This window comes from Schistocerca cancellata, chromosome 6 (genome assembly GCF_023864275.1).
Source record: "Schistocerca cancellata isolate TAMUIC-IGC-003103 chromosome 6, iqSchCanc2.1, whole genome shotgun sequence".
In the NCBI taxonomy this organism is placed as follows: domain Eukaryota; kingdom Metazoa; phylum Arthropoda; class Insecta; order Orthoptera; family Acrididae; genus Schistocerca; species Schistocerca cancellata.
Window position 1 is genome coordinate 432795162 of NC_064631.1, and position 13985 is coordinate 432809146.

At 42.9% G+C, this 13985-nt stretch overlaps 1 protein-coding gene across 1 annotated transcript; it reads left to right on the forward strand.

Annotated features, from left to right (window-relative positions):
* Positions 1-6230: 6230 nt before the first annotated feature.
* On the forward strand, positions 6231-9710 carry LOC126191327 (trypsin alpha-3-like). The gene is made up of 2 exons (XM_049932159.1): positions 6231-6326; positions 9107-9710. Coding segments are annotated over exons 1-2 (603 nt in total). The 5' UTR covers positions 6231-6324; the 3' UTR covers positions 9708-9710.
* The last annotated feature ends 4275 nt before the right edge of the window (positions 9711-13985 follow it).

Here is a 13985-nt window from a genome sequence, read left to right on the forward strand (position 1 = left end):
CTGCATCCTCATGACGTTAATCATTGCTGATTCTTCCACGTATAGGGGCAGTTTCTCACCCCAAAAGCAAGAGAATGCACTGAACCTCTGTCCGCTCCTCCGTCCCCTTTGACAAGGCCATTGGCAGAATGAGGGTGACTTCTTATTCCGGAAGTCTTTGGTCAGCAATCCTAATTATCAATTACAATTTAAGCGGTGGAGGTTTATTCCTTTCAGAGAATAAAAAAAAAAAAACACATATTGAACACGAGAGAGGCATGGTAACAGGTGTCTAATATGTCCTTTTCCTTCGAATTACCGACTGATCTTATTTCACCATATAGTGGCTCCTGTTTTATACTATTGAGCTGGACTTTACATCCTTTCTTTCCATTTTGTAGGTCCAAGATGTAAAACTTCATATCAGCATTCAAAGTAATAACGTATCTTCACAGATTCTTATATACTGCAACCTTTGAATTTGTAGCCAAGACACTGGACACTTTAATTAATTAGTTTCGAAAGATACCGTCAGTATAGATTCCTTTTTCTTCACCTGAACTACTATAAACGACTTCTTTTGTCGTGATTGAGCAATGACTTCGTACTAGTCTGATGGTGTGTAAATAGTTTTTCGTTTTGCCTAGGGTACCACTGAACCAATGCCAATATCGTTCGGCAGACATATGTGTCCACTTATCATAAAAATGTGTTCAAGAAAGTCCACTTGAAATAGTTGATTTGTCACAAGCGCCATTTTAAAATTCCTATTTTGTCTAGTACAGATATCACTATCCATTATTATGTGTTTTCTTGTGCTAACCAGATCTTCCATGTACTTCACTATGCATGATATAATTTCCTGCGACCTTCTTTAAGCTACAGTTTCGTCCCATACATACTCGAAAGTAGAGTCAGTTCTGAAATCGTGACAGCCAAGTTTATATCAATATAACTTGTTAACTTTGGAATTGCCAGGTTTTGTTCCAAGTCAAATGCAAAAGCATAAACATTGTTGGAGTTAGATTTTGATCATTCTTTATATGAATTGCAAATAACTCTGAGGTCCGATTCAGGATTCAGGTAATGTCTATTATGATTTTCTGATTGAGGATACTGTGGTTGGCTTCAAATGGCTCTGAGCACCATGGGACTTATCATCTGTGGTCATCAGTCCCCTAGAACTTAGAACTACTTAAACCTAACTAACATAAGGATATCACACACATCCATGCCCGAGGCAGGATTCGAACCTGCGACCGTAGCAGTCGCGCGGTTCCGGAGTGCGCGCCTAGAACCGCTAGACCACCGTGGACGGCTACTGTGGTTGATGACATGGTATTATTTTAATGTGGGAATGAATACGATCAACAGTACCTTCTAGAGCTTTACTAGACAGTTTATGTTGACCTCTTAGATTACTCCCCTTTCTTTACTTTTTGTACACATCGAGTCATCCTGCCATCGGAAATTTGAGTAGTTCTCAGCAAATAGTTTTTACAGGCTTCAACTGAATAATTCAGAGCTCATAAATAATATTTGGTAATACAAGACTTTGGAGATCAAGATACTGTTCGTGGTCTCGTTGCTGCTGGAGATGATGATCTAATTTGTCATCATAGGTAGGCATTTTGAGATTTAAAAGAAACAATTTTCAAAAAACTATCAGAAAGTTCTTTCCTTTCTTCTTAAGTGATTTTTGTAATACACTGTAGTCTACAATGGAAATCATCGTTACAATATATTTTAGCAGGAACTGTTTTACCTTTCTTGGCACTGTATGTTTCACTAAGATTCATTTTAAGTTTCGTCTCTTGTCTTCTACTTTCTCTCTGTCGGTTCTTCCATGTGATTATTGTTGACCTTCTTCATTAGACTCACTTTCGAATGGATGATATTCCGATGCAGAATCCGAAATTTCTGCCTCTGCGCTAATAATAACTCTAAACCTTTCTGAGTCATACAAATTACCGTAAACAAAAGCTCATACAAACACCGGTAACAAATGTTAAATAATCAAGGGAACGGTTTAGCCAGCAATATAATAATATAAAACTTGTCTGTAAACAGTCCAAACAACGTCATCATACAAAACTTACCTGAAAACTGTATTGTTAATGTTAAAATGAATCTTTCTGAATAATAATAATAATAATAATAATAATAATAATAATAATAATAGTAACAGAACCACCATTATAACAGATAAAACAACACCACATAACAACCCTGACATCATACTCACCAATAAAAAAAAAAGAAATTAACACAACTAATCGAAATATCCATACCCAATACAACAAATATAAAAAGAAAACAGGAGAAAAAATCGAAAAATACATCCAACTGGCTGAGGAAGTCAAGGACATGTGGCATCAGGATAAAGTTGACATCATACCAATTATTCTACCAACTACAGGAGTCATACCACTCAATATCCACCAGTACATCAACACAATACAGCTACATCCAAACGTATATATACAACTACAGAAATCTGTAATTATTGATACATGTTCAATTACCCTAAAGTTCCTAAATGCAATGTAACATATACCGTACAGTTAAAAGGAAGTCACGCTTGATCAAGGTCCGTGTCACTTTCCATTTTTAACCAGACGTAACGTCTGAGAAAGGAAAGAAATAATGATAGAGAAAGGAAAAATTTCCCGTGGTGGAACTGAAACCAATTTTGTTTCATGGCATTGTGGCGCAAGACCCACATACTTCACTGAGACGTAATATGCAAACAGAAAATCTAATTTTGTTTCATGGAATTGTGGTGAAAGTTAGACTTACTTCATTTTTCGATAAAATGTATCATATTTCACAGTTGAACTAGTGGTGCCATCTGTAATGCTAGTGTACATACATCAGTATGTAGCAGTTTCTGCTACATAACACAGCACTTAATACATTTTGTTCTGCACTTCCTGATCAATCATTTTACTTGGCGCTCTACACTCTCCTGCAAGACTGTTTAGATTCTGTCTTTATCTAAACATTATTTAACTGGCTACCATATCCCACATGTTTTCAACAGATCGTTGCTCCAGCTACACTATTAAAAAATTAAATTTCGTAATTTCAGTTGTTATGCTGGCACCCTATTAGAAGTATTCGGTCTTTCCGCCGCGGATGCTGATAACTTAATACTTACCTTGTTCTGGGACTGCACCACTCTCAACGGCGGTGATTATGGTCTTTTACTTTTTTGTCCTGCCTTCTTGATCACGTTGGGATCGTGATTTGATGGAGCTATTTCCTTACGTTTAGTACTATATCGAATAAACCAAACAACGTTTCAGATTGCAACACTTTTTGTTTCACAAATTACTTCCTAATTTTTTTACCAGATTAGCTCTCAAATAATTAAATGTAGACCTAGTTACCGTTGGAGCTTCACACAGTATTTGCAAAGTGTATTCATAATATAAGAAAACATACAATGTGTGACTGCTTTGCCCTCAGTGTTTACTTCTTTTATGTGTTCCCACAACGTTCTTTTGTGCAATGCCGACTCCCATTATTGCTTTGATTGTTGGGTTAAGCACATTCTGCGTACTTTGCATTGCTAAATCATACTTTGGGCGTGGTGTAGGCCCTAGATACTGCGCGATTTCCTAAAATAAGGTGTTTGGCGTACCCCAGTTATACGTGCTCTGTCGATAGCAATTGGGAGTACTTGAATCTATGGGGAAGTAATGAAAGATGTCTGACTGCTGCTAAGGTGAACTAGTGGGCGACATTTCGTGGCGCATACAGAGTGGTCAGGGTAAGAATTTCCAGGAAAATACATCTGCGCCTTAAGATAGACAACCTACGTTACTTTATTCACCCCAGGTGTGAGTGATGCAAGTTAGCTTACCAGACTCAGGGTGTGTGAAATAGTTTCTGAGCCAAATTTATTTTGCCTCCCAGATCGGTGAAATAATGTGTATAATTAATTTGAGAGTTATCTTATTTATTGATATTTTGGACACGTTAAACACAGTGTTGTCTGCCGTCTAAAGTTGATAGCGATGAGGAAGGAGTCAGTACCAGTAACTAGCGTTAGATTTCAACTGACCCAGCTACCCCATTCGAGAGACTTCTCAGAGTGCAGTTATATTATGCTTGTGCTTAAATTAGATGTTATGTTATGAAACAGAGCTTCCTTTGTCTAACTACAGTCGCAGGTTCGAATCCTGCCTCGGGCATGGATGTCTGTGATGTCCTTAGGTTAGTTAGGTTTAAGTAGTTCTAAGTTCTAGGGGACTGATGACCTCAGAAGTTAAGTCCCATAGTGCTCAGAGCTATTTGAACTATTTGAACCTTTGTCTAAATTATTGATTCGTGTCCAGTTACAGGCCCTAGAAAACGATAAACGCAGATATGGTGCGCTTTTTGTACTCACATCAGAGGGCACGGAGAGACATACGACAAGATCCCTGGTGGCTCTCACCTGCCTGTATAAACGGCTACATGAAGTATATTATGCACTGATTATGCTCTTGAAACAAGTGAAGAAACTAAAAAATTGTAAGAAACAACTAACAGCTACTTTCAAAAAACGAATTTTTTTCTAAAACCTCAAGAAATGTCTAGCTTATTATGGACTATGGGCTCGTTGTAAACGTATGTGATACTGTTTCAGAAAATAAAAAAAAATGGCTCTGAGCACTATGGGACTTAACATCTGTGGTCATCAGTCCCCTAGAACTTAGAACTACTTAAACCTAACTAACCTAAGGACATCACACATATCCATGCCCGAGGCAGTGTTCGAACCTGCGACCGTAGCAGTCGCGCGGTTCCGGACTGAGCGCCTAGAACCGCTAGACCACCGCGGCCGGCTTTCAGAAAATAATCTGTACCTGAGAGACTGAGCAATTTGCAGAAAGTTTTGCTGTGATTTAAAGAAGCAGACTTAGGGTGCCACACGATCGCAGTCTTCTTGCGTCAGTAAAACGATCTGCCGGTTACAGCAATTACTTCTCAGGCTCCTACACAGCATCGAGTGACAACAGGTACGGGGAATCGACAGAAAAATAGATTCAACGCCATGTCGCAGGACTGTCCTGCAGAGATTAGCATTTATGACTTCGATTGAAATCAGGGCAAAAACGTAATTGCGTCGCTGGAAACGATATAAATTTACGTGAACAGTGTGACAAACAAAGAAAAAAATTGCAGTGATTGCTAAAGCCATAACTCATTGTGGCCCACCAAGTTACGATTGAATTTATAAGAACTTTCAGTATTGCAGCGCGTCAGCGATCGTAAGTATCGAAATAATTATGGAAAATCCGCCCCGATTGTACAAACTACCTGGTAATTACCTAGGTTTCAGTGTTGGTAACCACGCCTTTTTCAGAACAAATATAAAACAGCTTGCCTTAATAGGCATAGTCAAAGGCTAAAATCAACACCTACAGCGGCAAAATCCCATAAAAAGTTTTTACAAATACACGGTACATATGTACCAAGTCAATAATATTACTTACCTCAACCCTGTGTGGGCTGCCTCGCCCCAGCCAACGTACGATGGTCACAGAGTTCGGTGGAGAGATAAGTAATACTATTGACTTGGTACATATGTACCGTGTATTTGTAAAAACATTTTATGGGGTCCTGCCGCTGTAGGTGTTGATTTTAGCCTTTGACTATGCCTATTTAGGCAAGCTGTTTTATATTTGTTCTGAAGAAGGCGTGGTTACCCACTCTGAAACCTAGGTAAACATCAGGTAGTTTGTGCAACCTAGGCGGATTTTTCATAATTATTTCGCTTGAATTTATGTTTAGCAATGTATGAGAAATATTTGTTGGGTAAAAATTGGGGAAAGGGGGGGGGGGAGACATGTAGTGCCAGCTCCCACTTGAGGACACTCATCTGACACGTTAACTGCATATTCATCGTGAGCGCTGCCACGTATCATTTAAGGACAGATAAGTGATTTTCTGCAAGAACTCAAGAAGAAACAGCAATATTAAGAACTCTTATCAGATTCTCTTAAATCTAAGAGATGACCTTTTTCGATAGTGAAAAACAAGGAACGGTGAAATAGTAATTAAAAAAAAAAACAGCTCAACTCGACCTTTAGTGGGTTTTTCCAGTCTCGATATGACGCGAGACTGAGATTCGTAGCCATAAATATGCGTGCATGTTGGACGTTAACGCAAGACGCTCCTGCAGAGATGTTGCGGACTTGTGTAGTTGTGCTCCTGGTGGTGGCCCTCTGTGGCGCCACTCCCCTGGTGAAACCCATTCCAGGGATCAGGCAATGGAGGCCTCGTGTGGATGGCCGCATCGTCGGGGGTTCCGCTGTCAGCATCTCACAGTACCCGTGGCAGCTCTACTTCACCATGTGAGTTCTCAGTCAAGTGAATTTTTAGGTTTCTCTCTCACTAGAGATGAAGAAGTCCAAAGCAGTGTATTCCGTTTGTAAATTCTAAATTGTTCGAAAATATTGAATGCTAATTAGCTTGAAGCTTAGGCTGTGCATAGCCACTGAGGTATCTTCGAACCTTGGAGGGAAAAACCAAAGATGTCCAACAGAAATAAGTGCTACCTGACGCGTTATTGGCGACACTGGCACAATGACAAAATCGTTCGAAAAATATTGCTCCATAGAATACATGAGGTACCGGAAGGAACATTCTCTTTCAATACGTATTAAAGGTCACTAATGTATTGCAGTTCCTAAATCTGACTTGCTACAGCACACGTATACGAGTAAAATCAGCTGATGCGCTACATCCGCTCTGTACGCTCTTCCTGGTGACAGTATTCGTCAGACGAAAGGATTTAATATTATCTAAAGCAGTTCATTGTCTCCTGTCTCTGCCGATAGGTATGTGTGCATAAAGGGGAGCTGAGGACGTTAAAGACAGGCATATGACCACGTTGAAGCAACTGAAGCAATGTAGCGTTGTGGTGTTGGTTGCCTTTCCTGCCTTTAACCTGCTGGTCTGCATGGAATCTCAGTTCATTTTGTAGATAGAGTCCTTAGAATGTAAGATGGATGCTGACCACATATTTCGAAATACTACGAAGAGAAAAAAATCGAACACGAAGAAGGAGTTGTGCAACATGAACATAAGTTGGTTGGAGTTTTTATACATCTGAAAGATGGTAGCTATTCAAATTTCGTGCCAATCCCATAAAAGTGGTGCTAGTAGCGCCACAGTGAGGATGCAAAAATGCGTAACGGGTTTGGTGTCGGCCACGTGGCATTACCGAGACACAAGTGTTCGGCGCATGGTTTTGGCGCTTCACAGTGCATCTGCAGCGGCAATGTCAGCAGCAGTTGGCACCACAGTCACACAACGAACTGTTACAAATCGGTTACTTCAAGGACACCTCCGAGCCAAACACCCTGTTGAGAGCATTCCATTCACCCCAAACCACAGCCATTTGCGACTTTAGTGGTGTCAAGCCATAGCTCATTGGAGGGCAGGGTGGATGTGTTGTCTTTTCTGAGAGAAGCTGGTTCGGTCTTGTTGCCAGTGATGGTCGTATGTTGATTAGAAGGAGGTCAGTTGAGAGCCTGCGGCGTTCTAGATGCACTTCACCAACACCTGGGGTTACGGTCTGAGGTACCATTAGTTAGATATCAGGAGCTCTCTTGTGGTTAACCCACGCACACTGACTACAAATTTGTACATCAAACTGGTGATTCGATCTGTTGTGCTGCCATTCGCGCACAACATTCCAGGAGTGTTTTCCAACACGATAACGCTTGTCCACATACAGCTGTTGCATTCCAGCATGCTCTACAGTATGTAGACATGTTGGCATGGCTTGCTCGATCACCAGATCTGTCTCCAGTCGAGCACATGGGTTCGTCATTGGACTAAAACACTAACATTATTCGCAAACAGTGTTAACTGTCTTTGTATTGACCGGCCAAGTGCAACAGGCACGGAACTCCATCCCACAAACTGACATCCGGCACCCGTACAATGCAATCAATGCATGCTTGCATTCAGCATCCTGGCGGTTACATTGGTTTTTAATGTACCAGCATTTCACATTTACAATGGCCTATCTCGCTCTTAGTTTAACCTATTATCTTGCGAAACTTATCACTTACATACAGAGATCAGCCAGAATATTATGACCGCCTACTAATAGCCGGTATGTCTACCTTTGGTACAGATATCGGAGGCTACGCACCGTGGCATGGAAGCAACGAGGCACTGGTATGTTCCTGAAGGATTTGGCACCACACCAGACCACAGAAGTCACCTAATTTTGGGGAAGTGGGCGATGATCTCTGACGTCACGTTCAACCACATACCAGAAGTGTTTGACTGGGTTCAGATATAGTGAGTTGGGGGCCCAGTACATCAGTAGGAGTTCGCCACGTGTTCTTTGAACTGCTCCATCACACTCCTGGCCCTGTGACATAGCGCATTACCATGTTGAAAAATGTCACGGCCGGCAGGAAACATGATCTTCCCAAAAATTCATTAACGCACATTAATTGTTTTTGGTGTTGGGATTCTTCTTCCGTCAGCACGCATTATTTTTGTTGAGCTTATTAGGGATAATAGTCATTAGAAGCTGGATGATTGTTTCCAAAATCCAAATAAACTCATACTGACAGAATGATTTAGGTGTATTATAACATCGAGACAAGCATTCGCAAGAGAAACAATCTAGACCGTTCAGGAAGTTAATTTCATAAGATTATTCCAACACTAGCATGAGACTTCGGTTGATGCTCCGAACTGCTAGAACAACCTTCCGTATTGTTACACAAAGGGAGCCTGACGTAAATGAATAACGCAATAGTTCTCGAGAAAGGTTTGAACAAATTTGCGAATTACTGCCATGTTATGATAGTTCTCATTTAAAGTGTCAATATTTCCTACTCCAGCGGTCTAGACATTAACCTAAATGATCATGATTTTGAAAATATCTTTAGTAATAATTTTGTGTTGCCGTGTAAGTAATAAACAAACAGTAAGCGATCGTGTCAATGTTCAAGGAGTATTCGTCTCGGAGCTTATGAATATTTAACAACTTGGCTCGGATTGAAACACGAGAAAATCGTACTTGTTTACATCCCAATGAGACTACATATGTAAACGTAGCAGACAAAGTGAATGTTACTGACGCCTTTTGTCTTTCCTTCGTCAGGGGCAACTACATGTGTGGTGCCTCGATCATCAGCAACACCTGGGCTCTCTCCGCGGCCCACTGTGTAGACGGCTACTCCACCAGCCAGATGCTGCTGCGCGCAGGCACCTCCACCAGGGGTAGCGGTGGCACCACCCACAACATCGCCACCGGCTACATACACAGTAGCTACTCTGATCCCGACTACGACATCGCCGTCGTGCAGGTATCCAACGCCTTCAGCTTCAACAGCAACGTGCAGGCCGTGGGTCTGACCTCGTCAGAGCCCTCTGCTGGAGCGTCGGTAACAGTTACCGGCTGGGGTGCGACCTCATCTGGCGGCAGCGCCTCCAACACGCTGCTGGCGGTGAACGTCCAGATCATAGACCGCAACACGTGCAACCGCTCGTACGGTTATATCACCAGCCGCATGATCTGCGCAGGAGTGACCGGAGGCGGCAAGGACTCCTGCCAGGGAGACAGCGGCGGTCCTCTGGTGACCGGTTCCACGCAGGTCGGCATCGTCTCCTTTGGAGAGGGCTGTGGCTTGGCCAACTATCCGGGAGTCTATGCCAATGTAGCCAACCTGAGGTCCTGGATCCAACAAGCTACTGGAGTCTAAGCCATGGATTATCGCAGCCAATATTTTGTCTAATACTCGAAGATGGCACCACAAATAAATAAATAAAGTATTGTTTCCCGTCAATCAAGTTGTTATGCGTCAAGTTTTTAAATTTTGTTGTGTTTCAGGGCAATGCCATATCCAATTAAAATTTTCAAATGTTGCAAATCTGGCACTCAAACTGCTATCTAAGAACTCGTATCTTAGAGTGACTGTGATACATGTCATGTTTATTTAGACGTGTAAGTTCCAATGCTGAAATAGTTAAAGTTTACGACGTACATATTAACAAACTACATATTAACAAACACATAAGAGCAAAGGTACACAAAACTGAAAGTATACCTCAAGCACAAAACTAAGATTTTTTCCAATTCTAATCACGTCAACTCGAGCATTTTTTACCGTCGGCGTCAGTGACCCGGAATATATCTAAATATCAAGATACGCTAACTACTAACCACAGCTATAAAAAATTTGGTAGATCTTTACAGAGAACCAAACAACGCCTGTGTGCTGAAACGAAAATTTACCTTCGACAACAAGAGATAGTGAAAGAATGGAGCCCCATTACATTTGCTAGGGGGGCGGGGGGGGGGGCTTGAAATGGTAAACATGCTGGACATCATTAAGGGTAAATGGATTACCTGATAAGGAGATGCTGAATAAAATTGTAATGGTACAGCTTGGCTAAAACGCGAGATCAATTTATATGTCCCAGCCTGAGGCAGCAAAGCAGTTGTCGGTTTAGTAGTAGAAGGACGTACGGTAGGGAGAGTGCTGTGTACGTAACACAGCAGTACCATGAGATGATGCCGCCATCTAGGCAAACTACACGCTAGGCGCCTCCCAGTTCCGAACAGGCAGCTTTATATGGAGCTTACATTACAGAACTGAATTTTGCTTTCCGTCGAACCTGTTAACGCGTCATATCCATATGCACGTGGTGTTGTGCACTGCTACAGATATAACTGACAATCGAGACTACTTCGCTTCCGCAAAATAGAGGGCACACCGAGATACTTCCGCCAGTGGCGGATATGACAATACGCGCCACCGACACTCGTCCATCTCCACCGTTCAGACAATACCGACTCAGCAACAGTTCCACAGTGCCAGCAATTCCGCCGACGAAAATAATCATTGATCATAGTAGCAGTTAGTGCTGTTTTTCTGGGGGAACGCTGGGGGATGCGTACCCCTAAACTTTTTCGTCGACAAAGTAATTTTCTTACGATGTTGAGAACCTGGAAGAGTGCTAAAAATCTATTTCACGGACGTGAATATTTTATTTCATTTTTTTTCTTGTTGGTAATTGCAATACGAACGATACCAGTGATGTTTTTGGTGGTAGAAGCGATACCATTGACTGTTTCAAGCATTTCGAAGCTGCGGCAACCGTTCTCGACAACTGAATCGCTGGCGGCCAGTTCGACAAGCATGGAGTGGCCTCGACCGCTAATAGTGGGGGATGGTAGTGCTAAACGGATATGCGTACGCTCAAACGCCGAGCTACTGATAGATGTCTCTACGGTTCCGCTTCCATGATTTTTTGCGATTCATTGCAGAAAAACTTTAAAGCTTTTGTTGCTCACTTCACAGCTGCAAAAGATGATCAAAGCACGAAATAAACTTGACAGAGGTATGTGCGGTGGTTTATTGAAGTAAATTACCAAAGTTGACTTCATTCTCGACTTGGCTCTAATGTGTGATGCCCTTCAAGAATTATCACACTGTATTCTGCCCAACAGAATATCAGAAATCAGCTGTTGGTGTTTGAACAAAAAAACTGAGCTGTGGTCCTCATTACTGTGAAGCTCTCAAATCAGTCCAAGAGCTGAACTTCAGAGAAATTCACTGGAAAAGGGGGCAAGTATCAGATATCTTGAGCCCAGCATATTTTACGGTTGTCTGGAACAGCGGATGGAGAATCGTCATCTGCAGACAGAAGATATTGCTATCTCTGAATGTGCGAAAGTTTTGGACTCATCAAATTGGCCTGAGACTCCTGGAATGACATATGGTGAAACAAATATCCATGTTGTCGTTTTGCTCTTCCAGAGAGATAAATACACTCCTGGAAATGGAAAAAAGAACACATTGACACCGGTGTGTCAGACCCACCATACTTGCTCCGGACACTGCGAGAGGGCTGTACAAGCAATGATCACACGCACGGCACAGCGGACAAACCAGGAACCGCGGTGTTGGCCGTCGAATGGCGCTAGCTGCGCAGCATTTGTGCACCGCCGCCGTCAGTGTCAGCCAGTTTGCCGTGGCATACGGAGCTCCATCGCAGTCTTTAACACTGGTAGCATGCCGCGACAGCGTGGACGTGAACCGTATGTGCAGTTGACGGCCTTTGAGCGAGGGCGTATAGTGGGCATGCGGGAGGCCGGGTGGACGTACCGCCGAATTGCTCAACACGTGGGGCGTGAGGTCTCCACAGTACATCGATGTTGTCGCCAGTGGTCGGCGGAAGGTGCACGTGCCCGTCGACCTGGGACCGGACCGCAGCGACGCACGGATGCACGCCAAGACCGTAGGATCCTACGCAGTGCCGTAGGGGACCGCACCGCCACTTCCCAGCAAATTAGGGACACTGTTGCTCCTGGGGTATCGGCGAGGACCATTCGCAACCGTCTCCATGAAGCTGGGCTACGGTCCCGCACACCGTTAGGCCGTCTTCCGCTCACGCCCCAACATCGTGCAGCTCGCCTCCAGTGGTGTCGCGACAGGCGTGAATGGAGGGACGAATGGAGACGTGTCGTCTTCAGCGATGAGAGTCGCTTCTGCCTTGGTGCCAATGATGCGTGTTTGACGCCGTGCAGGTGAGCGCCACAATCAGGACTGCATACGACCGAGGCACACAGGGCCAACACCCGGCATCATGGTGTGGGGAGCGATCTCCTACTCTGGCCGTACACCACTGGTGATCGTCGAGGGGACACTGAATAGTGCACGGTACATCCAAACCGTCATCGAACCCATCGTTCTACCATTCCTAGACCGGCAAGGGAACTTGCTGTTCCAACAGGACAATGCACGTCCGCATGTATCCCGTGCCACCCAACGTGCTCTAGAAGGTGTAAGTCAACTACCCTGGCCAGCAAGATCTCCGGATCTGTCCCCCATTGAGCATGTTTGGGACTGGATGAAGCGTCGTCTCACGCGGTCTGCACGTCCAGCCAGCACGAACGCTGGTCCAACTGAGGCGCCAGGTGGAAATGGCATGGCAAGCCGTTCCACAGGACTACATCCAGCATCTCTACGATCGTCTCCATGGGAGGATGGCAGCCTGCATTGCTGCGAAAGGTGGATATACACTGTACTAGTGCCGACATTGTGCATGCTCTGTTGCCTGTGTCTATGTGCCTGTGGTTCTGTCAGTGTGATCATGTGATGTATATGACCCCAGGAATGTGTCAATAAAGTTTCCCCTTCCTGGGACAATGAATTCACGGTGTTCTTATTTCAATTTCCAGGAGTGTATGTAGAGGATGTCGGGATTATTTGATAGAGAAAGTCAACTGAAGAGTCCGATACCCTTTTTTTTTTAGTTTGAAATGTTGATGACGTCATGGCTAAGAGCAGACAGGTGGTATCCCATGCTTCAGTTATAAGTAATTTTCGCTGCATTATATCCAATGTCGGAGTACCCTCAAACATTTTTTTTTTTTTTAAATCACTGGTAACAGCTGTTTATGGACTTGTAGTCGAACTGTAGAAGCTGAGTGTTCGCCAGAGGTATATTCTGCTCAGTTAAAGTTACTGTGAATCAACAGTGAACTACCAGAGACAGCAAAGATACCAAGAAAGTGAACTACTACTAAAGCATATGTGAGGGGCTGAGAGCACAAGTGGTACAAGAGCTTGCCAGAGTATATTGAGTAAATGGCTTTTCATAAATTACTTGGAAACATCAGACGTTCTTTTCTAATTGTCAGTTAGTAGGTATGGTTCGAAATTTTATTGCTTCTAGAGTATTTTTTTAGTATATTAAAAAGACTTACACTTTTTTTAGAGTGAAACAGATGCAAGTTGAAAAACATTATCTTTATTGTGCGTAATTTTTAAGATTATTTTGGTGCTACACACATGGTACTCGTACTTCAGTATATGTTCACTATAATACAAGAAAATGCGTAATTAATGTTTGATTAATGTAACGAACAGAGAAACGAATGGTAAATAACAAATAGAATAAAAATACGGAAACGAAAATATAGTGCAGTAGTTGCAAAACGTATGAGAGATTATTCGGTGTCATTTTGTAGA